Source organism: Dermochelys coriacea, chromosome 1 (assembly GCF_009764565.3).
Source record: "Dermochelys coriacea isolate rDerCor1 chromosome 1, rDerCor1.pri.v4, whole genome shotgun sequence".
In the NCBI taxonomy this organism is placed as follows: Eukaryota; Metazoa; Chordata; order Testudines; family Dermochelyidae; genus Dermochelys; species Dermochelys coriacea.
Window position 1 is genome coordinate 233,017,969 of NC_050068.2, and position 26,219 is coordinate 233,044,187.

The 26,219-nt window shown below is 42.7% G+C and overlaps 1 protein-coding gene across 1 annotated transcript in view; it reads right to left on the minus strand.

The window, feature by feature from the left end:
- The window catches only part of ABCC9 (ATP binding cassette subfamily C member 9), a 130,461-nt gene that overhangs the window by 85,513 nt on the left and 18,729 nt on the right, over positions 1–26,219 (minus strand). Inside the window, 4 exon segments of the mRNA XM_043516428.1 lie at positions 12,266–12,508; positions 18,944–19,110; positions 20,556–20,677; positions 22,345–22,486. Coding sequence (XP_043372363.1) covers positions 12,266–12,508; positions 18,944–19,110; positions 20,556–20,677; positions 22,345–22,486 — 674 coding nt within the window.

Consider the following 26,219-nt stretch of genomic DNA (forward strand, 5'->3'; position numbering starts at 1 on the left):
GTCTGTGAAAGCACAGAAGTCTTTCTCATCAAAGGTCTTCAAATGGCAGCCTTTTGTTCTTAGTACCTGCCCCTGATGTTGAGTGGAAGGGATACTGCACCTTCCTCTCCTGCAACCCCCACTGGAACGTTTAGGGGAGGGGGATTGGGAACAGGTTGATGTTTTCAGGCTGTTGTGCAGGGCTGCAGAGGCAGTCTAGCCTCAAGCTGTTTTTCTTGAAGCTCAACCAGATGCCTCAACATGGCTGATTGGTCCTTTATAATCCGCAGCATCCCATCCTGCGTAGCACGCTCATACTTCTGGGATGCTCTCCAGCTCTCCATGTCCATGTCCAATTTTTCAGACAATGAAATCCTCCAGGCTCTGAGCTCCATATCAGCTGTCCTGGAAGCTGTGGTCAGATGTTCAGCTGTATGCATGTGTTCTCCCTGTGTGCTGCCCCAGCTCTGTGCAGACAGCTGACACAGCAGACCTCAAGTGAACTGCCCAATGACCACAAGATCTGTTAAGGTACGAAGGTGCCAGGACAGGTTTATTGTCGATAAAGCACAGTAATAGCACCTGGCAGACTCTACGAGGATACTAAAACATGTATGCCCATGACAATGGACGCAGCTCAGTGAATGGCAGGACTTTCAATTCCCCTTCGGCTGGACAAAGATAATTCCTTTGAGATACATCTTTATACTCTGATACAAACAAGTTAGTACTGCCTCTGACATAGTTAGTTACTGCCCCCTGACATGGCTAGTTATCACCTTGTACATGTTGGTTCAATCAAAACATCTCTACTATGTACTGCCATCCTGACCTTATCTTTTAGGAGGGGTCAGTGTATTCCTGTTATCCTCAGGGAATGTTTTTGTACCATTCTTGATATCGGGATGTTCTGGTATCACTTGATATCAGGATGTGTTTGTGTGAGTACTCTGTAACTAGCACTCCTTAGGAATGTGTATTTCTGCAATATCATCCCTGTTCTTGCCAGATTCTGTGAGCAGGTCCTGCCTCAAACCAGGCCTCTCATTAAAGGGCTTATGTCTCAGGATCTCTACCTGCTACAGAAGCCTTCATTGTCTCATTGAACATGTCACCACGTGTTCTCTTTTTCCACTTTCTAATGTGCTGTAGCCTCTCCGCCAGTGTGGAGGATGTGCTGAAGGCCAAGCTTTCCCCTGGGAGGCATGAAAAACGCAAGGCAACCATTGTCAGTGCATACCCTGGATATCGTGCAAGGTTGCTATTGAAAGAAACATTCCCCTTATTACACTCAAGTGCAAGCCAGAACATAATCAGAATCCCTAGCTATTCAATGAACCAGTTTGCTGCTCCAACTATGGTGACTCTGGCCCAGCAGCATGGGCAATGGGCCTTGTGCTGCAACTTGTGGGCAACCTGCATTGGGAGCACAGATGGGCAAGTAGACAATGGCCCCTCCCCCTAGCAATACGGACATTGCTTTGAGACCAGGGACCAGAATTAAGCTTCCCAAATTGTGGTCTTTGTCCTTGGTGGCTCTGAGGGAAGGGAAGAAGGAGGTTTGCAGCCATGAGAGAACAGAGGAAGCCCACCCCCCTTCCCTTAATGCTGTTGGTAGCAGTCACCCTGGGCATGCAGATTCTGAGGTCAACGCCAATCTCTGCCACCCAAACCACCAGCGTGCTAGGGAAACTGTGATTGAGGGACCCGGAAATCACCATGGGTGGGGGAATCACATGCTCTATTGTTTATGGTATGAGCATTTGTAATGAAAACTTCCCCTGTCTCCCCTAGGTGACCCTAAGTGAAATCAATCTCCTGAAGGTAACAGATGTGGCATGGGAGCAGATGCTGCAAGTGTCTGGGTACAGACCTGGTCTGTATGCTGCAGGGCTGTATACCGCAATGATGCCAGCAGAGTTAATACAGGAGTGGTGTGGGAAAGTGTCCTACTGTGGTGGAAGAAATAAGGCAGCCCTCCCCAGAAACCTTCTGCAAAGGATTGCAGAGTACCTCCAGGAAAGTTTCCTGGAGATCTCCATGGAGGATTCCCGGGCCATCCTTGTGCACCCTCTGCGTAGCTGGAGTGGCCATTGGGAAGCAGATACCCACTGAACTTCACATTTTCTTCACATTAAACATAAAATATAAGCGCATGTAACCCCTACAGTTTGATTGGAATTGCATACTCACCAGAGGTGCCTTCCCCAGCATCAGGATTGGCCACCATGCAAACAGCTGGACTGCTCTGGGATTAAATATGGCTCCTGGCTCTTGAGGAGAATGGATCCCCACACTCTCCTGTCTCCCATTCTCCTCCTCCTCCTCCTCTTCCTTTTCCAGAATGACCTCCTTGTTGTTGCCTGAGGTGGCCTGGGACTCAAATTCCAGGGAGGTATCCACGCTGCATTTGGGGGTAATGGTGGGATCGCTGATGAGAATCTCATGCAGCTCATTGTAGAAGTGGTATGTCTGTGATGCAGAACCAGAATGACTGTTCGCCTTCTTTGTCTTCTGATACACCTGCCGAAATTCTTTCATTTTCACATGGCACGGCTGTGTGTCCCTGGTGTAGCCCTTCTCCCCCATGCCCTGCATGATCTTTTCATAGATGTCTATGTTTCTTCTGCTGGATCAGAGCTGTGCTTGCATAGACTCTTCTCCCCACAGACCAATAAGATGTATCACTTCCTGTGCACTCCTGGCTGGAGCACGTTTGGGGTGTTGAGTCGCCATGATCAGCTGGACTGGTGAGCTCTCCATGCTGACCAAACAGGAAGGGGGGAATTAAAAAGTTCCCGAGGCTTTAACAGGGGAGGGTCTATTTCCTGTGTACCCGGCTGCTGTGCAGCAAAGTTGAAAACAATCTCCAGGACAGTCACAGAGGAGCATTGTGGGATGCCTCCTGGAGGCCAAGTCTGTAAACTTACACAACCCTGCATCTACACTGCTTCTCTGTTGACCCATCAACATCGAATTAAGCACTATGCCTCTTGCTGAGGTGTAGTAATTAAATCGATGTTACAGGTGAATTAGGTCAGTGGAAGGGACCTGGTAGAGTAGACACATACATTATTAGGTCAACGTAAGGCAGCTTCTCTCCACCTAAGTTTGTAGTGTAAACTGAGCCCAAATGTTGTTAAAAATAAATCTGGCCCTAGGAGGTTTGGAAGTTCACAGAATGCTGTCTAAGAGTAAAACTCTCCCCTGTGCAGAGGTACAGCACAAGGACTATGCACCATTTGAGTCCCAATTAAGGGCTCAAAATAGGTCTTCATGATGCATAGATCGTGGGCTGGACTACTTTACTGGAGCTAATTTCACCCTATTATAAGAAGTGGTCCACAATATAAAAAATGTGGAGAACCACTGGTTGAATGTATTCCATATCAGGAGTCAAGCATCATTGCTGTCTTTTAGCAATAGTACCACATAATATTCTGTACATTAAATTATTCATTAAAAATCCAACATGTTTTTTGTTGGAACACATAATTTATTGCTCAAAGAGGGGTGGGATCTGAGTTACTACAGAAAATTCTTTCCTGGGTATCTGGTTGGTGAATCTTGCCCATATTCTCAGGGTTTAGCTGATCGCCATATTTGGGATCGGGAAGGAATTTTCCTCCAGGGCAGATTGGAAGAGGCCTTGGAGGTTTTTCGCCTTCCTCTGCAGTGTGGGGCCTGGGTCACTTGCTGGAGGATTCTCTGCTCCTTGAAGACTTTAGACCACGATTTGAGGACTTCAATAGCTCAGACATAGGTGGGAGGTTTTTCGCAGGAGTGGGTGGGTGGGATTTTGTAGCCTGCATTGTGTGGGGGGGTTGGACTGGATGATCGTGGTGGTCCCTTCTGACCTTAGGATCTATGAATCTATGAATAAGTGTAGAATGGCAATTTTGTACATTTTAGTCATTTTTTAAAGAATTCAATTTTTTTAGCATAGTAGTTGCTATTGCCAGTATTACTACAAAATTCATATTACTGCCATCACTACTTGAAATTCATTCATTTGTACTAGGGCTCAACCTACAATACTAAATGAAATTAATATTCCAATTAAAAGTGACTAATTGTCTTCCTTTGTTTGTCCAGTCTAAGCATTTTAAAGAGATTTAAAAAGACAAAGAGAACTCTTCTCAGACTTATTTCTTCCTCTATTTTATCAGCTTGAAAATTGGGTATTACCCAAGATAAAGCAGGCATCATTCATGCCTTCAATTTGGTTTATAGAAAAAATATTTAGAATTAGGTTAATAATTTACAGTATTATTACAGTGTTCTATTAAGTCAGGAGTTTTGATCTGAAATTTACTAGCAGAACAAAAAGTCATGGATTTTTTATGTAATTATGATGTCCAAAGTATTGAAGCTCTGTGCTGTTTGGAGCCTAGCTACCTGAGAAACTTCCTCCCTTCTCTATTGTCTGATACAACAGCTGAGGTCCATAGTGGCACTTGAGCAAACAGTTCCTAAATTCAAACATCTGAGAGATCCTTGACTCTAAAATTTCCTTTCCCAGTTGTTCCATCAGAGTAAGAGTCTGTCGACACTCACAGTATGTTATAAAGCAATGGTTTTCAATTTGTATTCCGCGGGCTATGTCTAACGGGTCAGTGAAATTTTGTCGTTACCATAGAACAGTGGTTTTCAATCTGTGATCCGTGGATCCCTGGGGGTCCACAGCTTAGTCTAAGATTTCCAAAGTGGTCCGCACCCACATTCAAAATATTTTAGGGATCCGCAAATGAAAAAAGGTTGAAAACCTCTGTTATAAAGGCCTCTGGCTGAGGGAATGATCCTACCTTAATCCCAATGTCTTCATTATAAACTGAATGATACATAAGGCATGCAGAGCTTGAAAAAATGGACCACATGCAAAAGAGAACAGCAGCAAAATTTTGTCAAGATATGTGACAATGAGTTCCCACATAGAAGATCTCAGATCGAAAAGGTAGCTGTGAGATTTTGGCTGCATTTCAAAATTATGGACTAGGCTATTCTTGATCTGTAGTGAAATCCCGACTGACATTGATGGGAGTTGGAGGACTCATCAAGGGGAATATAAGGCCCTAAAGACATAACAGATGCATGATGTGCGTCATGGCTTGTCTTACAGTATCCAGGGTTAGAATTTGGTGTGGAATACTTTATCTTTTAAACACATTTTAAACACAGCTATAAGATTTGAGTTTAAATATCATGCTAGCCAAAAATGTAACAAAAGATATACCAGTGTGAGTGTCTTTACTAGAGCTGGTTGAAAAATTTCGGAAAAAAATTTCCATCAGAAAATATTTATTCATCTGAATCTAAATGTTCCACTGAAATATGTCAATTATGACAACATTTCATTGTGGAAAAAAAATAACAATATGAAGTGTTTTGATTAAGTGGATCTAATCAGAACAGAACATTCTAATTTTTCATTTTGAAACAACTTTTCATTTTCACATTTATTTTATTTTATACAAATTACTGAACTAATTACCAATTAGAATATCAATTACAAATGGCCAGCTACAATATCCATTACCAAGGAGCAAACCAATTACCCTTAGAATGCCAATCACCAATGACCAATTATTACATTACTTTATTTTATTTTATAATTTTTTATAATTATATTAAACTCAGTTTTATATAATGTAACATAATATAATATACAAATAAAACAAAACATAAAAAATAAAAATAATATAAAATAAAATACAATAAAACAGTCAAAATTGAAACTAAACATTTCAATTGATCTGAAACAAAAAAACTGGAAATTTCATTTAATGGAAAATTTCAAAATTTTATCTTTGTTCTGATTCAGAAAAATTATTTTTTCCAAAATGTCAGAATTTTTCCTGGAATGGAAATTCTGAATTTCAACCAGTTCTAGTTTATATAATCTATGTCTATCTTCTAATATAACTTTATATTACTTCATGAGATAATAATAATAATACCCAACTCTCTTTTAACTCTTTTAATCAGTGGAACAAAGCACTTTACAAAGCAGAATACCACTATTCCCATTTTGCTAGAGGGAATCACACAAATATTTTTACACATTCTTATAGTGGATTAAAAAAATTAATTCTTCCCATTTGTGCATCATCCAAGCTGAAGAATTGAGTCTGCAAAGAGGGTGATGGGCAAGTTAGTTTCTGCTACCTCACAATCTTTATGAACTCAGACAACTGCTGCATATTCAAACGGGATGCAGCCAGAGCCACTACTTTGTGTTCGGTTAGCTTTTTTAGTGACATATCATCCAGTAACTTCAGTTTGGAAGTTTTACAATCCGGAAATTCAAAATAATACCAGGTGATTTAGGTGCCCAACTACACAACTCAAATATGGAATTACGAATAGTGAGTACTCATAGCAACTGACCCATAGCCTGAAATATGTTTGCATAAACTATTTATTAAATACTCTTGAACAGTTAACAAATACATAAAAAATGAAATCTGTTCAAGGCTAATTTGTGGACACAAAAAGGGCCTACATTTGTGAACTTAAATTCTTCACTGAGAATAGCTATCCTAGTCCTTAATTAGGCAAAATTCCCGATTATAGGACTCAGTGACAATTTTGCCTGAGTAAAAAATTGAGTAAGGACTTCAAGAATTGGCCCACTGATCTCAATGGGGATAAGAAAACACTCCAAGTGAAGTTCACAGACCTGATCCATCACTGTGTCACTGTAATTTTACACTGGCGTAATTCTATTGAGTTCAGAGTAAAACAGGAAAAACGTAATGGTCAGTCAAGCCCCACAAGTCCATATTCCTGTAGTGCTTGAGATATGTGTGATAAGGCCAGAGTTTTTCAGGAAATGGACATTTAAAATTCAACCTGCATCAGCTCTCTAGTTTTATCCTTGGAAAAAATAACTCACTGCTGGTTTTAATTCCTGTCTTGAACAAAAAGAATAGAAATAAAGATTCATGTAACTGGCTATTTCAAATACACTTTACAACAAGGAACACTGCTAGACTTCTGTTCAGTGTCTTTCAAGGTGTGATAAAATGCTTCAGGAAGGAACAGACTCCTTCATTCTGCATGGGTTTGGAATGCACTGAAGCTCAGCTATATCCAGTTTTAGTAAAAAAGAAAAAGAGTACTTGTGGCACCTTAAAGACTAACAAATTTATTTGAGCATAAGCTTTCGTGAGCCACAGCTCACTTCATTGGATGCATTCAGTGGAAAATACAGTGGGGAGATTTATGTACATAGAGAACATGAAACAATGGGTGTTACTGTACACACTGTAACGAGAGTGATCACTTAAGGTTAGATATTACCAGCAGGAGAGCGGGGGAAAAAAAAAACTTTTGTAGCAATCATCAAGGTGGGCCATTTCCAGCAGTTGACAAGAATGTCTGAGGAACAGTGGAGATGTTTTAGTTGCGCTACAGTAATGACATCTTCATCATCTGGACCCATGGAAAAGAAGCCCTTGAGGAATTCCACCATGATTTCAACAATTTCCATCTCACCATCAACCTCAGCCTGGACCAGTCCACACAAGAGATCCACTTCCTGGACACTACGGTGCTAATAAGCGATGGTCACATAAATACCACCCTATACCGGAAACCTACTGACTGCTATTCCTACTTATATGCCTCCAGCTTTCATCCAGACCACACCACAAGATCCATTGTCTACAGCCAAGTTCTATGATACAACCGCATTTGCTCCAGCCCCTCAGATAGAGACAAACACCTACAAGATCTCTATCAAGCATTCTTACAACTACAATACTCACCTGCTGAAGTGAAGAAACAGATTGACAGAGCCAGAAGAGTACCCAGAAGTTACCTACTATAGGACAGGCCCAACAAAGAAAATAACAGAACGCCACTAGCCATCACCTTCAGCCCCCAACTAAAACAACGCATCGTCAAGCATCTACAACCTATCCTGAAGGACGACCCATCACTCTCACAGATCTTGGGAGACAGGCCAGTCCTTGCTTACAGACAGCCCCCCAATCTGAAGCAAATACTCACCAGCAACCACACACCAAAACCACTAACCCAGGAATCTATCCTTGCAACAAAGCCCATTGCCAACTGTGTCCACATATCTATTCAGGGGACACCATCATAGGGCCTAATCACATCAGCCACACTATCAGAGGCTCGTGCACCTGTGCATCTACCAATCTGATATATGCCATCATGTGCCAGCAATGCCCCTCTGCCATGTACATTGGTCAAACTGGACAGTCTCTACGTAAAAGAATAAATGGACACAAATCAGACGTCAAGAATTATAACGTTCACAAACCAGTCGGAGAACACTTCAGTCTCTTTGGCCAATCGATTACAGACCTAAAAGTTGCAATTCTTCAACAAAAAAACTTCAAAAACAGACTCCAACGAGAGACTGCTGAATTGGAATTAATTTGCAAACTGGATACAATTAACTTAGGCTTGAATAAAGACTGGGAGTGAATGGGTCATTACACAAAGTAAAACTATTTCCCCATGTTTATTCCCCCCCATTCCCCACTGTTCCTCAGATGTTCTTGTCAACTGCTGGAAATGGCCCACCTTGATTATCACTACAAAAGGTTTTTGCCCCCCGCTCTCTTGCTGGTAATAGCTCACCTTAAGTGATCACTCTCTTTACAGTGTGTATGGTAACACCTATTGTTTCATGTTCTCTGTGTATAGAAATCTCCCCATTGTATTTTCAACTGCATGCATCCGATGAAGTGAGCTGTAGCTCACGAAAGCTTATGCTCAAATAAGTTTGTTAGTCTCTAAGGTGCCACAAGTACTCATTTTCTTTTTGAGAATACAGACTAACCCGGCTGCTACTCTGAAACCAGTTTAGTAAGGGGCAGCTCAACTTAATCCAATAGATCTCAGGAGCTCTTCTCACCTGGGAAAGATTAATAGCAACTTCATCCAGTAAAGTATATAATGGCAGCATAAACAATGACATAACATTTTTTTTTTAGATCACAGGCCATGGCACATTTTAACCTGAAGAATTTTCCTAAATTTGCTGCTGTTTTCTAAACGAAGTCTGCACAGAAGCAAAACATTTCCTTTGTGGAAGTGAAACTGCACTAAGCACCACTGGATCGTCGTAAACCATTTCTCAGATTATATCCATCTGGTTTACTTTAATGTTATCTATGGAGTATCAGTTTGTTTTAGGGTGCAGAAGCACCAGTCACAGCCTGGTTTGGAAAAGTAGCATGACTGTGGTTGAATCTAAGGCAGTATATAGACTTTAAACAAATTCTGGAAACCAAGATGAGGAAAAGCTAAGTGAAGTAGGTCAAATTTTTAAAATCAAGCTCATTTAATTGTACGCATATATTTGTGCATACTTAATTTATGAATACAGATATTCAATGTGTGCCATGAATCTGGTGCTTGTGCAGATAACCAGTAAGGCATCTAATTGGCTACCTGGCATCGAAATACCTATTTTTGAACACATATCTAGTATCTGCATACATCAGTCTGGCATACTATGACAGGATGTAAATTCCACACAGGCACCAGAAGGGTTAAGGGAACCCAAGAGTAACCTCACTGATTGCACCTGGGGAAGGCAGGGAATCAACTTAAAAGAGGAGATAGCAGGTCAGTTGGGGAACAGACTAGGGGATAGGATGCAATGAGTTCTCTCTCTGGAAAGGGGCCTGACAGACAGGGCCAGATTAACTCTCCTCTGGGCCCAGGGCTATTAGATTTTGTAGGGCCCCTGTATATAAGTCTTTTTCCTGGGAGGGAGTTTGGTGCAGGAGGGGTCTGGGACAGGGGATTGGGATGCAGGAAGGGGTGTGGAGTCTGGGAGGGAGTTTGGTGCAGGAGGGAGCTGGGGCAGGGGATTGGGGTGCAAAAGGGGGTGTGGGGTCTTGGAGGGAGTTAGATGCAGGAAGGGGCTCCGGGCTGGTGCAGAGTGTTGGGGTGCAGGAGAGGGTAAGGGGTGTGGGCTTTGGGAGGGAGTTTGGATGCAGGCTGGGGTTCTGACCTGGGGCACGGGGGTGGGGTGCAGGGGGGGGTGCGGGGGCTGGGAGGGAGTTTGGGTGCAGGACGGGGTTCTGAACTGGGACAGGGGGTTGGGGTACAGGAGGGGGTGTGAGGTGCAGGCTCCGGCCACAAGGCACTTACGACAGGCGGCTCCTAGCCGGCAGCACAGCTGGGCTCAGGCAGGCTGCCTGCCTGCCATAGTCCCATGCCGCTCCAGGAAGCTGCTGGCTGCTGGCACGTCTCTGCGCGTCCCTCAAGGGAAGAGGGACAGCGTGTCTCCGTGCGCTGCTCACCCCCGCAAGTGCCAACCCCGCAGCTCCCATTGGACGGTTCCTGGCCAATGGTATCTGCAGGGACGGTGCTGGGGATGGGGGCAGTGCACGGAGTCGCCTCCCGCTCCCCCCGCCAGGGGCCGTAGAGACATGCCAGCATCCAGACGTTTCTGAGAGTGGTTTGGGATCAGGGCAGTAGCCTGAGCACCCTGGAGATTGCTGCCTATGATTTATTTTTGCAGGGCCCCCCTTGAGCCAGGGCCCCGGGCTGCAGCCCCTAAAGCCCCTGCCTTAATCTGGCCCTACTGATAGAAGGCTGCAGGGGGAGAGAAGCAGCCAGTCTGCTCCTCGGGTGAGCCTGAAGACTGAGGGAAGATCAGGAGTCGCTGAGGAATAAAGGCCTACCTGAAACCCTAGGAAGGTGGACAACTGTGCCAGACTGAGTCAGTGGGGTGGAGTGAGGCACAGGAGCCTGTGGACAGTTGCAAAAGTATCTCAGTAAAGCACAAGCTCATCTGTGATGGAGACGGTGGCCAGCTGAGCCCAATGGGGTCTGAAGAGTTAGTGGTGTTTATATTTATGTTGCACTAGTTCAAGGATACTGGCCCCAGATGGTCAGGCCACTTGTAAGGCCAGATTTGGCCAAAGAACACAAGAGGCAAACTGAGGTACTGCTGCTGCAGTGTCACAGCAAGATGTTATAGGGCATACTGAAGCCACAACTTTTCTAGACAGACAAATGTATGTGCACAATTGTGCCCATTATAGAGTCTGGCACTAAAGGACAACTTTCTCAGCTGGTACAAATGGGCAGCATTCATTGACGCAGTGCAGTTTTATCCATTTACACAAGCAGAGAATTTGGCTCTCTGGCTCATTATAAATCAGCTACAGTATGCAAATTACTAAAGAAAAGCAGTCTCAAATATATCAAACACAAGCTATTGTACTAAATAAGAACCATGGGGGAAATATCCATATTTTCTTAAGACAATTTCTACTCCAGAGAAGAGCACTGTTCTGCTTGTTCATGATTTGCATTCTAAACTGCTGAATTGCATGCAAACCAGTTTACCTTGTATGTTTAGGAAAGTGATTAACACTGATTAGCACATGATTTCTATGGACCACATTTTCCAAAGTTGCTCTTAATATATGTGTTCTCCTCTTTGTACATGTTCATGTGTGCACCTGTGTGTACAAACTGGCGAGACTCACAATCACCTTATCTGCACATGGAAGCACCCATCTGTGGGCAGAAGTGACTAGGTATTGGAGCAAGCAGAAGGGTGCATGTGCAACTTGGACTGAGCAAGGTTAGAGGCTGCTTTGGGAGTGCTGCTCTCAGGCCACCCTAGGGCAAAGAATTTCTGTCCAAAACATCCCCTGTCCTTTCCTCTCAGTGCATTTCTGAATGGAAAAGCCAGAATTTAGCCCAAAGTTTCTGAAATCAGTGTATATAACATAAATATACTTTAGTAGGTAAAGAATCCACTCAATTATGCTCATATCTATGGAAAGGTTAATACATAGTCCTGCCTCAGTGCAGGAGACTGGACTAGATGACCTATTGAGGCCCCTTCCAGTCCAAAATTATTATGATGCTATGAAAGGGACAGTAACTATTTCACAGTGCACAGTAATAGTCTACAGAAGTTCAAAAGACGTGAAGAAGAGTGTTTCCCATTGAAACTGGAGAGGATGTTTGTTAATTTAAAACACTGTCATGAGCCCTTAAGACTTAAATAAAGCTTTGACTTCTAAAATGAAAACTAGCAAGTAATTTGTGCATTAGGGCTTCAGTTCCCAAAGCTTTCAATCTGGCAACTATTCCAAGCCAAGAATTCACTTTAAAAGAAAACAGTACATTTGGACTGAAACATTATAAGCCAAGTTTCACCTTGGAACAAATTCTTTTAAGTCATAAATTCCTAAAAATAGGGTTTCCTTGTAGAAGTGAAGATACCACATTAACAGTATAAAGTTTGTACAGTATCATGGATATCCTTGCTTACCTTTTGCTCTTCATATGCTTCTTTCAGACAAACATAGTTAGTAAGTGCTCGCATTGCTATTGGCAGCTTCCCAATTGCCTTCAGGTCAATCGGTTTCTTGTGAGCTGATATAATAAGTGTATTCATCCACCAATAAGTTGCCTTTGAGAGCAAATTGACAAATGGCTGAAGAAATCTCACACCCAGATCCTGCAGGTCTTCAGGAGGCTTTACTTTCTGAGGGTTCATAAAAAATACATACCTCTGCAGAAGAAAAAACGTAATACGTTCAGCAATTATCTTCTTTCACAGAAATTTTTAGTTAAAGTAATAATATATTGTGTAAATTATAGGGCTGTTGATTAATCACAGTTAACTCATGTGATTAACTTAAAATTATTAATCATGATAAAAAAATGAATTGCAATTAATCACAGTTTTAATTGCACTGTTAAACAGTAGAATACCAATTGATATTTATTAAATATTTTGGATGTTTTTCCAAATTTTCATATATATTGTATTCAGTGTTGTAATTAAAATCAAAGTGTACATTATTTTTGATTATCATTTTTATAGTACAAATATTTGTAAGCAAAAGAAATAGTATTTTTCAATTCACATCATTCAAGTACTGTAGTGCAATCTCTTTGTTGTGAAAGTGAAATTTACAAATGTAGATTTGTTTTGTTACATAACTGCATTAAAAAAAAACAATGTAAAACTTCAGAGTCTACAAGTCCACTCAATCCTACTTTTTGTTCGAAGACAAATAAGTGTGTTTACATTTACAGAAGATAATGCTACCCTCTTCTTATTTACATCACCAGAAAGTGAGAACAGGCATTTGCATGGCACTTTTGTAGTTGGCAATGCAAGGTATTTACATGCCAGATATGCTATGCCCCTATGCTATGCTATGTGACCAGTTGTCGTATGGCCCTTCATGCTTCGGCCACCATTCCAGAGGACATGCTTCCATGCTGATGATGCTTGTTAAAAAAATAATGTGTTAATTAAATATGTGACTGAACTCCTTGGAGGACAATTGTATGTCTCCTGCTCTGTTTTACCTGCATTTTGCCATATATTTATTGTTATAGCACTCTCGAATGATGACCAGCACATGTTGCTAATTTTAAGAACACTTTCACTGCAGATTTCAAAGAACGCAAAGAAGGTCCCAATGTGAGATTTCTAAAGATAGCTACAGCACTTGACCCAAGGTTTAAGAGTCCTAAGTGCCTTCCAAAACCTGAGAGGCACTAGATGTGGAGCATGCTTTCAGAAGTCTTAAAAGAGCAATACTCCAATGTGGAAACTACAGAACCCGAACCACCAAAAAAGAAAATCAACCTTCTTCTGGTGGCATCTGACTCAGATAATGAAAATGAACATGCATCAGTCCGTACTGTTTTGGATTGTTATCAATCAGAATGCATTCTCAGTATGGACACCTGTCCCCTAGAATGGTGGTTGAAGCATGAAGGGACATCTGACATTAGTGTATCTGGCATGTAAATATCTTGCGACACCGGCTACAGCAGTGAAGTGAAAATGCCTGGTCTCACTTTCAGGTGACGTTGTAAACAAGAAGCAGGCAGCAGCATCTTCCATAAATGTAAACTGGTTTGTCTGAGCGACTGGCTGAACAAGAAGTAGGACTGAGTGGACTGGCAGGCTCTAAAATTTTACATTGTTTTATTTTTGAATGCCGGTTTTTTTTGTGCATAATTCTACATTTGTAAGTTCAGCTTTCATGATAAAGAGATTGCATTACAGTACTTGTATTAGGTGAATTGAAAAATACTATTTCTTTTGTTTTTTTACAGTGCAAATACTTGTAATCAAAAATAAATAGAAAGTGAGCACTGTATACTTTGTATTCTGTGTTGTAACTGAAATCAATATATTTGAAAATATAGAAAACATCAAAAAATATTTAAATAAATGGTATTCTATTATTGTTTAAGAGTGCAATTAATCGAACGATTAATTTTTTTAATTGTGTGATTAATCACGATTAATTTTTTTCATCGCTTGACAGCCCTAGTAAATTCACACATTTGAAATTTTCCCATGGCTGGAGGTATTTCCTCTCTGATTTAGGCTTGTGAATAGGGTGACTTAGATTGTGGATCTAATTTACCTAGATGTGGATCTAATTTACCTAGATTGTGGATCTAATTTACCTAGATTTCAGTAAGGCATTTGATACCGTGCCACATGGGGAATTATTAGTTAAATTGGAGAAGATGGGGATCAATATGAACATCAAAAGGTGAATAAGGAATTGGTTAAAGGGGAGACGGCAACGGGTCCTACTTAAAGGCGAACTGTCAGGTTGGAGGGAGGTTACCGGTGGAGTTCCTCAGGGATCGGTTTTGGGACCAATCTTATTTAATCTTTTTATTACTGACCTTGGCACAAAAAGTGGCAGTGTGCTAATAAAGTTTGCAGATGATACAAAGCTGGGAGGTATTGCCAATTCGGAGAAGGATCGGGATATTATACAGGAGGATCTGGATGACCTTGTAAACTGGAATAATAGTAATAGGATGAAATTTAATAGTGAGAAGTGTAAGGTTATGCATTTAGGGATTAATAACAAGAATTTTAGTTATAAGTTGGGGACGCATCAATTAGAAGTAACGGAAGAGGAGAAGGACCTTGGAGTATTGGTTGATCATAGGATGACTATGAGCTGCCAATGTGATATGGCTGTGAAAAAAGCTAATGCGGTTTTGGGATGCATCAGAAGAGGCATTTCCAGTAGGGATAAGGAGATTTTAGTACCGTTATACAAGGCACTGGTGAGACCTCACCTAGAATACTGTGTGCAGTTCTGGTCTCCGATGTTTAAAAAGGATGAATTCAAACTGGAGCAGGTACAGAGAAGGGCTACTAGGATGATCCGAGGAATGGAAAACTTGTCTTATGAAAGGAGACTTAAGGAGCTTGGCTTGTTTAGCCTAACTAAAAGAAGGTTGAGGGGAGATATGATTGCTCTCTATAAATATATCAGAGGGATAAATACAGGAGAGGGAGAGGAATTATTTCAGCTCAGCACCAATATGGACACAAGAACAAATGGGTATAAACTGGCCACCAGGAAGTTTAGACTTGAAATCAGACGAAGGTTTTTAACCATCAGAGGAGTGAAGTTTTGGAATAACCTTCCAAGGGAAGCAGTGGGGGCAAAAGATCTATCTGGTTTTAAGATTCTACTCGATAAGTTTATGGAGGAGATGGTATGATGGGATAATGGGATTTTGGTAAGTAATTGATCTTTAAATATTCAGGGTAAATAGGCCAAATCCCCTGAGATGGGATATTAGATGGATGGGATCTGAGTTACCCAGGAAAGAATTTTCTGTAGTATCTGGCTGGTGAATCTTGCCCATATGCTCAGGGTTTAACTGATTGCCATATTTGGGGTCGGGAAGGAATTTTCCTCCAGGGCAGATTGGAGAGGCCCTGGAGGTTTTTCGCCTTCCTCTGTAGCATGGGGCATGGTTGACTTGAGGGAGGCTTCTCTGCTCCTTGAAGTCTTTGAACCATGATTTAAGGACTTCAATAGCTCAGACATGGGTGAGGTTTTTCATAGGAGTGGGTGGGTGAGATTCTGTGGCCTGCGCTGTGCAGGAGGTCGGACTAGATGATCAGAATGGTCCCTTCTGACCTTACTATCTATGAATCTATGACTTGTGCCACATGCCAGGGTCTGATTGTGCAGCATTAGCCTGACACATACTAACTCACAGTGTGAGCCCTCCTACCGCACACTACAGGTTCCGTAGTGAGCTTTGATGTACTTTTGTTTGAAACAGGAATAAATCAAAGTGCACTTTCGAACTTTTTGTGTGAGTAGCAGGCTTCACACGGCAAGGTCACAAGCAGTAGGCTAGCACCTTGGCTTTCTGTGCACTAGGTTGCTGTGTAGACAAATCTTGAGAGTAACTGACAACATTTTGAGAAAGCTGGGATATGGATACAGGCCTAAACTATATGGTTCACACCCATCTCTAATTTTAATGTCTAGGAAAAAAGCACTATGCCTGGATTACATTTTTCAAAAGAATAAACACATATAGTTACATAATACAGAGAATATATATTTTATCTATATATCTCTGTACCGGGGTGGGCAAACTTTTTGGCCTAAGGGCCACATCGGGTTTCCAAAATTGTATGGAGGACCAGTTAGAGGAGGCTGTCTCCCCCCAAACAGTGAGGCGTGGCCCAGGCCCCGCCTCCTATCCGACACTCCCCTGCTTCTCACCCCAACAGCCCCCCCAAGATGCCTGCCCCATCCAAACCCCATCCCCTGACGGCCCCTCTGGGACTCCTACACCGCCCCCTGCTCCCTGTTCCCTGACCACCCGTGGCTGGTCCACCCTGACTGCCCCCTGCTGCCCCATCCAACCCTCCCCTCATTCCTGACTTGCCCCCCGGGACCCATTCAACCCCCCTTTTCCCTGCCCTCTCACCGCCCCGCCCCCTATCCACACCTCCACCCCCTGACCACCACCCACAACTCCCCTGCCGTCTATCCAACCCCTCCTGCTCCCTGCCCCCTTACTGCACTGCCTGGAGCATGGGTGGCTGGCGGCACTACAGCTGTGCCGCCCAGAGCACTGGGTCAGGCCGCAGCTCTGCAAATGTGCTGCCCGGCCGCCCAGAGCATTGCGCTGGTAGCGTGGTGCGCTGAGGCTGCGGGGGAGGAGGAACAACAGGGGAGGGGCCAGGGACTAGCCTTCCAGGCCAGGAGCTCAGGGGCCAGGCAGGAGGGTCCCATGGGCCAGATGTAGCCTGCAGGCCAGTTTGCCACCTCTGCTCTATACAGCATGTGTGCTTCTATCAGTACTTATATAGTGTACTAGTTCATATACACATTGACATCTATATCAATAGTGACACCTAGGCACCGTGGCCTGAACACCCAGCAGTTCCCATTAATTTAAATTACAGCTTAGCATTTTTGAAAACTAAGCCACGTATTTAGGTTTCTAAATATAAACTAAGGTGCCTAACTTTAGGTACACATGTTTGAAAACTGTGGCCTTAAAGAATACAGGATCGTGGGGTGGAGAGGAAAGCATTTAGGGGCATGAGTTTGGGATGGTCAAATTACTCACACGTGGCAAGAAGTATTAGAATTTTAGTAACATAACACCCAAAGACCCAAAAAAAGAAAAGGAGTACTTGTGGCACCTTAGAGACTAACAAATTTATTAGAGCATAAGCTTTCGTGAGCTACAGCTCACTTCATCGGATGCATAAGTCACAGATTCCGTTACTTCTGTGACCTCTGTGACTAAATCGTGGCCTTAGCTATACATAATACAAACTTCATTAGCCCATGTGGTCTTCTGAGATGCCACAGCAGTACTCTCTGTAAGGCTGTGTGTTAGGTTCATTTGTGGTGGGAGGGATGATGTGGGGGAGAGACGAAAGCTTATGCTCTAATAAATTTGTTAGTCTCTAAGGTGCCACAAGTACTCCTTTTCTTTTTGCGAATACAGACTAACACGGCTGCTACTCTGAAACCCAAAGACCCAACTCAGAACTGGGGCTCCATTGTTCTAGGCACTATACAGAGATATAATAAAAGACAGTTCCTACCTCAAAGAGCTTCCAATCTCTATGCAAGCCATCCTAAATCAGTGCCCATACAACCTTTTTACTACACCACACCATTATACCTAAGTTACAGACAAACTAGCTTAAGGAATATTTTAATGAGTTTTTAAAACTATTTCTTGTATCCCTCCACTTGGGACACCAGGTGCCTTACTTACGTAGAGTGTGACTGTATGAAGCTCATAAAGAGAGACAAATTTAAATAAGTAATTACACCAAATAGTTTTGCTATCCACAAAAATGGCACAGTTTTAAAGGCGGCTATATCTGGACCTTTCAGGGCTGCAAGAAAGTGCTGTAGTGTATGTGGGGGGGAGTAGAGATATCCATGTGATAATTTTCTTTAATTGTGCATCCTCAACCAGCTCACCTGCACTTTGAGGGCAAAATGCACTTTTGAGGGCAAAATCCTGTCCCCACAAGTGCATTCATGAAGGGATCCCTAAGCTTCCATTATTCAACTGGAGGGGAGGATTTTGATAAGTTATTCATTCCCTTCATAATACAGAGCTCAGCTTCCTTTGCCCTGGAAACTCACTCTAACCTGAAGAGTTCTCCGTAAGTTCAAAAGCTTGTCTCTTCCACCAACAGAAGCTGGGCCAATAAAAGATATTACCTCACCCACCCTGTCTGTCTAAATGCATTGCCAAGCTTACCTTCCCAATGGGCTAAGGACATGTGAAGAAACAAAGAACAGTGAAAACAATAAATGGGGACTCATGGGCTTCCCAGTACAATTACCCCCCTAAATCCTAACCAACGAAGCAGAGGAAGGAGAAGAAAGCACAAGGTATTACACAATGACAGTGGGTGAGAGGGCAATTCCTTCCTGATATTAAGGCCCTGATCTAGCAAACATGTTTAATTTTAATCATGTGAGTGGCCCCATTAACTCCAGTGGAACTACTAATATGCTTAAAGTTAAACATGTGCTCAGCTGGAGTGGAGGCTAAATTTGGCAATCCGGGCATGTGAGAAGGAGTCACTTCTATTTCTATGTTTACCCCAATTACCTCTGATGTCTGCCCTGTCAAAGCTTAGTAAAGTGATACATACTCTAACTCGAATGACATTGATCTCCACAGCCATCAGCAGCCCATAGAGAATGACCATAATTCCAGTGATGCAGAAGCGCAGCTGAGAGAGTGGCACACCATCCTCACAGTATCTGACCAGCTTGATGGTTTTTGTGACAAAGGCCATTATCCAGTAAAGAAAGAGAGCTGTGAAACAAACAAACCAACCCACATCATTTTAAGAAAGTACGTTTTAACTACACCAGTATCACAAGAGTATCACATCAGTATCCAGCCGCTCAAATTAGGATTACTCTGTGAGTGTTTCTTCTATGCAGCTCTAGTTGCCACGTCACAGGGCCCAATCCGGAAGTCCCATAAGTTGTTAGCCTCCCTACTTGGGGGCCAGGGTTGTGAGGCTTTTCAAGATGGAAGGTCTTGGAGAGTGAGAGACTTGCCCTGCACTGTTTCACTGAGACATTTTTTTCTTTCTTTGGCCTTGACCTTGCAGTTGGAGCTGCTTGGGCAGATCTCTGCACCAAGGCACAGCCAACCTGAAGTCCATTGGACTTCACACGGGCACAAAGGTCCAGCCAAACAGATCTAATTTCAGGTCTGGGACCTTTATTTGTTATTTTCTTTGAGGAAAATAAAAAATACCTAGCCTGACGAATACATAGTGACCCTTTGGGTATGGAAATCATCAGAGTACAAAATTGCAGATGTGCTCTTAGAGGGCATTTTTGAAAATGTGGTCTGTAAAGTTAAAACTATAACCTGCCTCTCAGTCTGTGCGAATAGTCAGCCAGTTCAGAAGGTTAAGCAACAAGTAGTGTTGAGTGTACACACCCCTTATGCAGTCTCCATCAACCCCTACCCAATTCCTTTGTTTCAACACTGTAAAAAAAACCCTGTGGCTGCAAGTTTCCGAGTGCAGTCTACAGACTCAGGCTTGTGGCGCTTATACTACAGTGCTCAAAATAGCCGTGTAGACATTCCCACTCAGACTAGAGCTCGGGCTCTTTAATTCACCCAGCTCACCGGGTCTCAGAACCCGAGCTCCAGTCCAAGTGGGAAAAGCTACACTGTAGTAGGAGCCTACCTCATTTGACCTAGGCTCTGAGACTCAGGCCGTGAGGTTTCTTTCAGTGTCTCCTGACTGGGACAAACATGGTAAATAGTCGACAGCCATATTCCTTGAGAGCAACCTGACTTCAGTCTTGCTGGAAACAATGGGAGATGGAAGTCATCTTTACTATGAGAAACCTCACTGTCACCTGCAAAGGATGCAGGGAAATGCTTGTCAACTTATCTGAGGGCAGTCTGTGGCATGAGACCTATTGAAAGTATTGAGAGATAATGACTATTTTGAATGAGTCAAATTTTTCCCAGAAATCATGAGCAGTGTTAAAAAGCCACATTGTAAAACTCATGATAAAATCACAGGAGTTGGCAATTTTTCATTATACTCCAGTCCACTTAGTCAACTGTGCAATAATATATCCCAGAGAGAAAAAAAGTAAGCAGAAAATTTCTCCCTGGCTTTTCATGAGTTTCATAAACCTTCTCCAGGTTAGAAAGTTTGTTTTGAAAAATTATGGAACAAACCAGCGGCTTTTTGAAAAACAGCAAAAATAAGATAAGCAACTTACCCAGCAGTAACTTTGGAAAGTTAGACGTTTCGATATTATGGTAATAGACAATAGCTGTGGTGGCAGCCACAAATCCCATCATAGCTGGCAGGAAGAGATGCAGGTGACGAGATTTCATCTGTCTGAAAAGAAACCAGAAATACAGTATAAATGCAACTGGATTTGGTGTCTTTTTTCACTTTCATTTTTTTAAGAGTACATATGAATTGAGTGTTCATGATGGATTGAAGTCCTTCATCCACAGCACTGAGACACTATGGGTGGATGTAATGCAAACTTCCATAACAGCCAGTGACATTTTTTGAATATTGATTTTTCAATGAAACTTTTTTTTGAAAAAAAAATGTAATTAAAAAAATTGATGATTGTTATAATTTTTCTTCTGATTTTTTGTTTGATTGTTTCTTTGCTTAGTTTTGTGGGGGCTGGACTAGCTATGGAGTGTTTTTTAAAAAAAAGTAGAAAAGTTTAAAAAAAAGGTATGAAGTTTTGTATTAGTTTTTGACCAGTTCCAGTAAATAATCAATCGTTATCATCATAATTTCTTCTGGGTCAAAACTGCATGGCTTGTGTGATGGGGTCTACAAAACCTCTGGCTAGACAAGAAAGAGTTAAAGAGCAGCTGTGGGTTCAGGTGGCTCCGCCTCACGGAACCTCTGAAGCATGCCAGACTTGGAGATGGAGCCTTAAAAGGGAGAAGCCCCCAGCGCAGAGGCCTCAAAGTTGGGGCAGTGGAACGACCTCCTACTCTCAGGTTTCAGAGAGAAGCATAACAGAGAACCAGCTGAATTAGATGTCTGGGAGCACAGAACAGTAGGATGGCTGGTTGAAGGATTCTGGCAGGACAGAAGGGTGGGTGCTGGTCTTTATTTCTGATAATTAAGTGTCCTTTCCTTCGATACATGAGGGAACTGGGACTATGGCCTTGACCCAAAGCAGACCCCTGTCGGGGAAGTGAGCCTCCCAAGGAGATGGCAGGCTAATGTGGGAAGTAGCAAAGGGAAGAAGAAAGTGGTCTGGCAAGACAGATCTCAACTGCTTGCTACAAGGGTCCCTGGGCTGGAACCCATGGCAGGGGAGGGACTGAGTTCCCTTACAGCCCTATTAGGGAAACGAGTGTGAAGATCCCAGACACAAGGGATTGGAAAGACTATTGTGCCTTGACCTGATGTGAGGTTCTGGGCCTATTGGGTTAAAACCCACGTTTACCCTGGAAAGAGTGACACTAAATGTGAGCTGGCCAGATGGCCAAGCCACAGATGAAGGGGACCACCAGTGGACCTGGACGGCCAGTCGGCAGGACTAGAAAGAGAATAAACAGTGCCATACTGCACCTAGCCACAAAGCAGTGCATTGCTTGGTGAGTCACTTAGTCAGAGAGATACAAAGGTTCTAGAATATATGATCTAGGATAAATCTAAAAAGTGGACTGTAAAAGGGCAGGGGACATAATCACTGGTGATGCCTAAAAGAGAAGAAAGAGCATTGTTACATCCCTTCGAAATGCTCTGCTACTCTAGTTGAGAGCACAGTGATGACTTCCTTAGAGACAGAAGATTCTGTATCCATGTGAAATACATTCAGCTGTTGTCAGCATTTTCATGCTATAGTAGCTCAAAGGGGGACAATAAAGTGCTAAATAAAACTGCCTCACCTTTATCCCTTTAAAAATTGGGAAGCTTGTTAAGCAGAGCCCCTTCTCTTTAGGAAAACTCTTTACACCTCATTAACAGACCTGTCATACTATTAATGCAACTAGCTAGACTCTGAAGCAGACACAGTAACTTACGCATCTGAAACTATGCCCTCTGCTATTTCACAGACATGTACGAACAGGAGGGTGAATGTCAGAATCCACCGCAGATTGTGTCCAGGGAAATGCAGCCATGTGTTGTGATGGATCTGGACTTTCGAACTTTGGCTACCCCAGCCTGCAAAATAAAATTAAAAGAAGAAAACAAGATCACACAGTGAGTCAGTGGTAGAACTCAGGAGTTCTGGCTCCTACTCCCCATGCCTTGGGGAACAGAGCGGGCAGTACACCAAAGTGCACTGGGAGGCTGTGACGTAATGCACCTCTGTATTCACACTCCCCACATACCATTGTAATAATCTTTGTACAGAATATACCTTGTGAAAACTAATAACTTGCTGGTCAATCAGATCATGGTGAAATGTACATAGCAACATTATATGTAAAGTTATAAATAGAAGCTGAAATTATGACTGAAATGTGTTTACCAGACAAGTCTCAGGACTGGGTAAACCTGTTTCTTAAAGACAAAGGACAAGCTGATGCCCCTAGCCAGGTGCCATCAAAACTGATGTGCAATCACCTATAAAGTGGCTATTCTTTGGCAAGGAAGGGGGCAGAAACAAACAGAGCTGCATCTTAGCAAACAACAGCATGGAACCTCTTTTACCATCACACTTTTTGTCTCCATTCTCACAGCAGGCGTGAACTTTATCTAGGGGTAACCCTCGGGAAAATGCAATTTCAGGGGGGGACTGAACTATAAAAGTGAGGGGCAAAAACATCCCGTTAACTTTGCCTATCCATCTCTCTCTTTTCCACCTAAGAAGACAGAAGAAACAGCCTATGGACTTTGGGAGCATGTGGTAAGAGTTTCATCTTGAACCTAGTTTGTTAAGTTTAGAAAGAGTTTTATCTTTATTTCTCTTGTAACCATTTCTGATTGTAATGCCTTATACTTGTACGCAATTAAAATCTATCTCTTTGTCATTAAATAAACCTGTTTTATTCTTTAATTAAAACTAATACAGTGAACTGTGTGGGTGACTCCTTTTATGGCAGCAAACTGTTGTATATAGATCCTCTTAGAAGGGCAATGGACCTAATATATCTGGTCTGTCCAGGAGAGGGCTGGACAGTGCAGAACACATATTTCTGGGGGGAAATCCAGGATTGGGAGTGTGTTGGGATCACTCTGCAAGTAGTAACCTAGGCTGCTGGAAGCTGGACTGTGGCTGGTGTATTGCTGCTGCGCTGCTGGGATCAGAGTTGCTGGACCAGGGCTGTGGCTATACACAAACACTCAGGCTGTGACCTGCATGCTGTTTGTGAGGAGCCCAGGTTAGGAGCTACAGCAGCAAAGCATTGTGAGGCATACCAGGTTGCACAGCAGAGGTGACACAGTCCCTCACTGCTCTGGATTGCACCCCAGAATGTCACGAAGACTGAGATGGAGTCATAGATTCTAAGGCCAGAAAGACCACTGTGATCATCTAGTCTTACTTCTTGTTTAACACAGACCATAGAACTTCCCCAAAATAATTCCTAGAGAAGATCTTATAGAAAAACATCCACTCTTGATTTAAAAATTGTCAGTGAGGAGAATCCACCACGACCTTTGGTAAATTGTTGCAATGGTTAATTACCCTCACAGACAAAAATTTATGCTTTATTTCCAGTTTGAATTTGTCTAGCTTCAACTTCCAGCCACTGGATTGTGTTATATGTTTGTCTGTTGGACTGAAGAGCCCCATGTAGGTATGTATAGACTGGAATCAAGTCACCCCTTAACCTTCTCTTTGTTAAGCTAAATAGATGAGCTCCTTGAGTCTATCATGACAAGGCATGTTTTATAATCCTTTAGTCATTCTTGTGGCTATTCTCTGAACCCCCTCCAATTTATCAACATCCTCCATGAACTGTGAGCACAAGAACTGGACACAGTGTTCCAGTACCAGACGCACCAGTGGCAAATTCAGAAGTAAAATAACCTCTCTATTACTCGCAATTCACCTATTTCTGCATCCCAGGATCACATTAACTTTTCTGGCCACAGCTCATGTTCAGCTGATTATCCACCATGACCCCCAAATTTTTTTCATTCAATGAATAGACTGACAAGTGCTGAATGACCATGCCATCTTGTTCCTACTAATCAGAGAATGGGAATGGCAGGAAAGGCAAGAGCAATGGGACAATAAGAAGACACTCAGTAAATTCTCCAAATGCTATAGAATTGTTATCTCTTCCCTCCCACCCCCCCCCACTCTCAAGACCTGGGAAGGATATAATTACCTTAGTCAGAAAAATCTTATTATCCTCATCCCAGGCCTGCTGAGGATTATCATATCCTCAATGAGCTCTCGGCAGCTCCAGATCAGTCTCATCCCCCAGCAGAAGTGTCCAAAACTGGGGGAATGGGACTAGGAGAAAGCTGGGCCATCCTGAAGGCCATTCTGTTTGAATGTGAGGATATCCACATCCCCACCTCAATGAAGTAACAGTGAATGTAATCTGCACACAGTATACACCTGAGTAGGGCATGATGGTCAGGAATAATTGCTGCAGGGTTCATCTGATATTGCACATTTGCTTTATTGCCATTGCAAATACACCCCTCTCTGCAAACGGAGGGGATCAGACCTGGAAAGTCTAGTCTTTGTCCCTCACTTCCTTCATCTGTAAATTAGAGATGCTTATCTACCTGACAGAGGCATTCTTAGACTTACCTTATTTATGGGTGTAAAGTGCTTTGAGATCCTCAGATGGAAGATGCTATAGAAGTGTGGAGAATTATTATTGTTAAACAGTGCTTTCTGTTTCACACCAATATCCACTTTTAATAACTTTGTGCAAGACCCTTTTAAATGAAACTGCTTTTAGAAAGAGAGATTTAAAAAAATGAATGACCTTCATTCACCCTATCAGGCCTGAGAAGTAATGAATGGGATCAAAAGAACTGTTGTACTCCCTTTTGTTATTCAGGGTCTCTGGAAGTCTGTGTCATTGCAAAGGCCATTACATATAAAAAAGTTGAGCATCGTTTGCGGACGGTATAGGGAGTTCTGTGTTGTTTCTGTAGTGATGAGGAACATGGAGTTGTCTGTGTTAGAACAAAAGATGAGCAAACAGGTTCTGATTTAATAAGAACTAAATTGAAACTGTGGAACTAAAGGCAGGTCTATGGGGTTAAATCGCCTTGGCTGCTCATTCTAGGGTCCCTGGGATGGAACCCAGTATAGAGGGTGGGGCTGGGTTCCCCTACCAGCCACTAGGCAGTGGCACAGGATTGCTGGAGATGCCAACCAGACAGCTGGTCTGGAGGGATTTTGTTACTTCAGAAGGGGAGGACTATATAGTGACCAGGCCGGAGGGCTAAGTCACAAACAGGGAGTACCCTGAGTCATGAAGAGAGAGATGGGGGTCACAGCATGAGTAACTGATGGAAGGGGGTGCCAGACCAGGCAAACACTGATCCCTAGAGGTAGCCACAAGGAGACAGCACCAGCAGAGAGTAGAGAACCCCGTGACGGGGCCTAACAGAGCACAACAACACTACACAATACTTTAGGACAAGAACTGAAGACAGAATATAATTCTGAGCTGGAATTTGGCCAGGACATCTCAATTAAAAACCTGCAGATTACAAAACATACCATGGAATCTTAAGTGACCAAATTGTGGTTAAGATCTCACTTTTTACATCTCATACACTCAGTGTTAAATCCATCAGCACTGTGCCCTATAACACCAAGCTGGAGCATTGACTCAGTGCTGACTCAAAAGAAAAAGCATCATTCATTGAGACTCCAATGCCATTTTCTTCAGTGCCTAAATATTTTTGAAAAAAATCTCCTCTACCTCCTGATCTGGTCTGTCCCTCCTTAACTTATGACAGGATCACAACACAA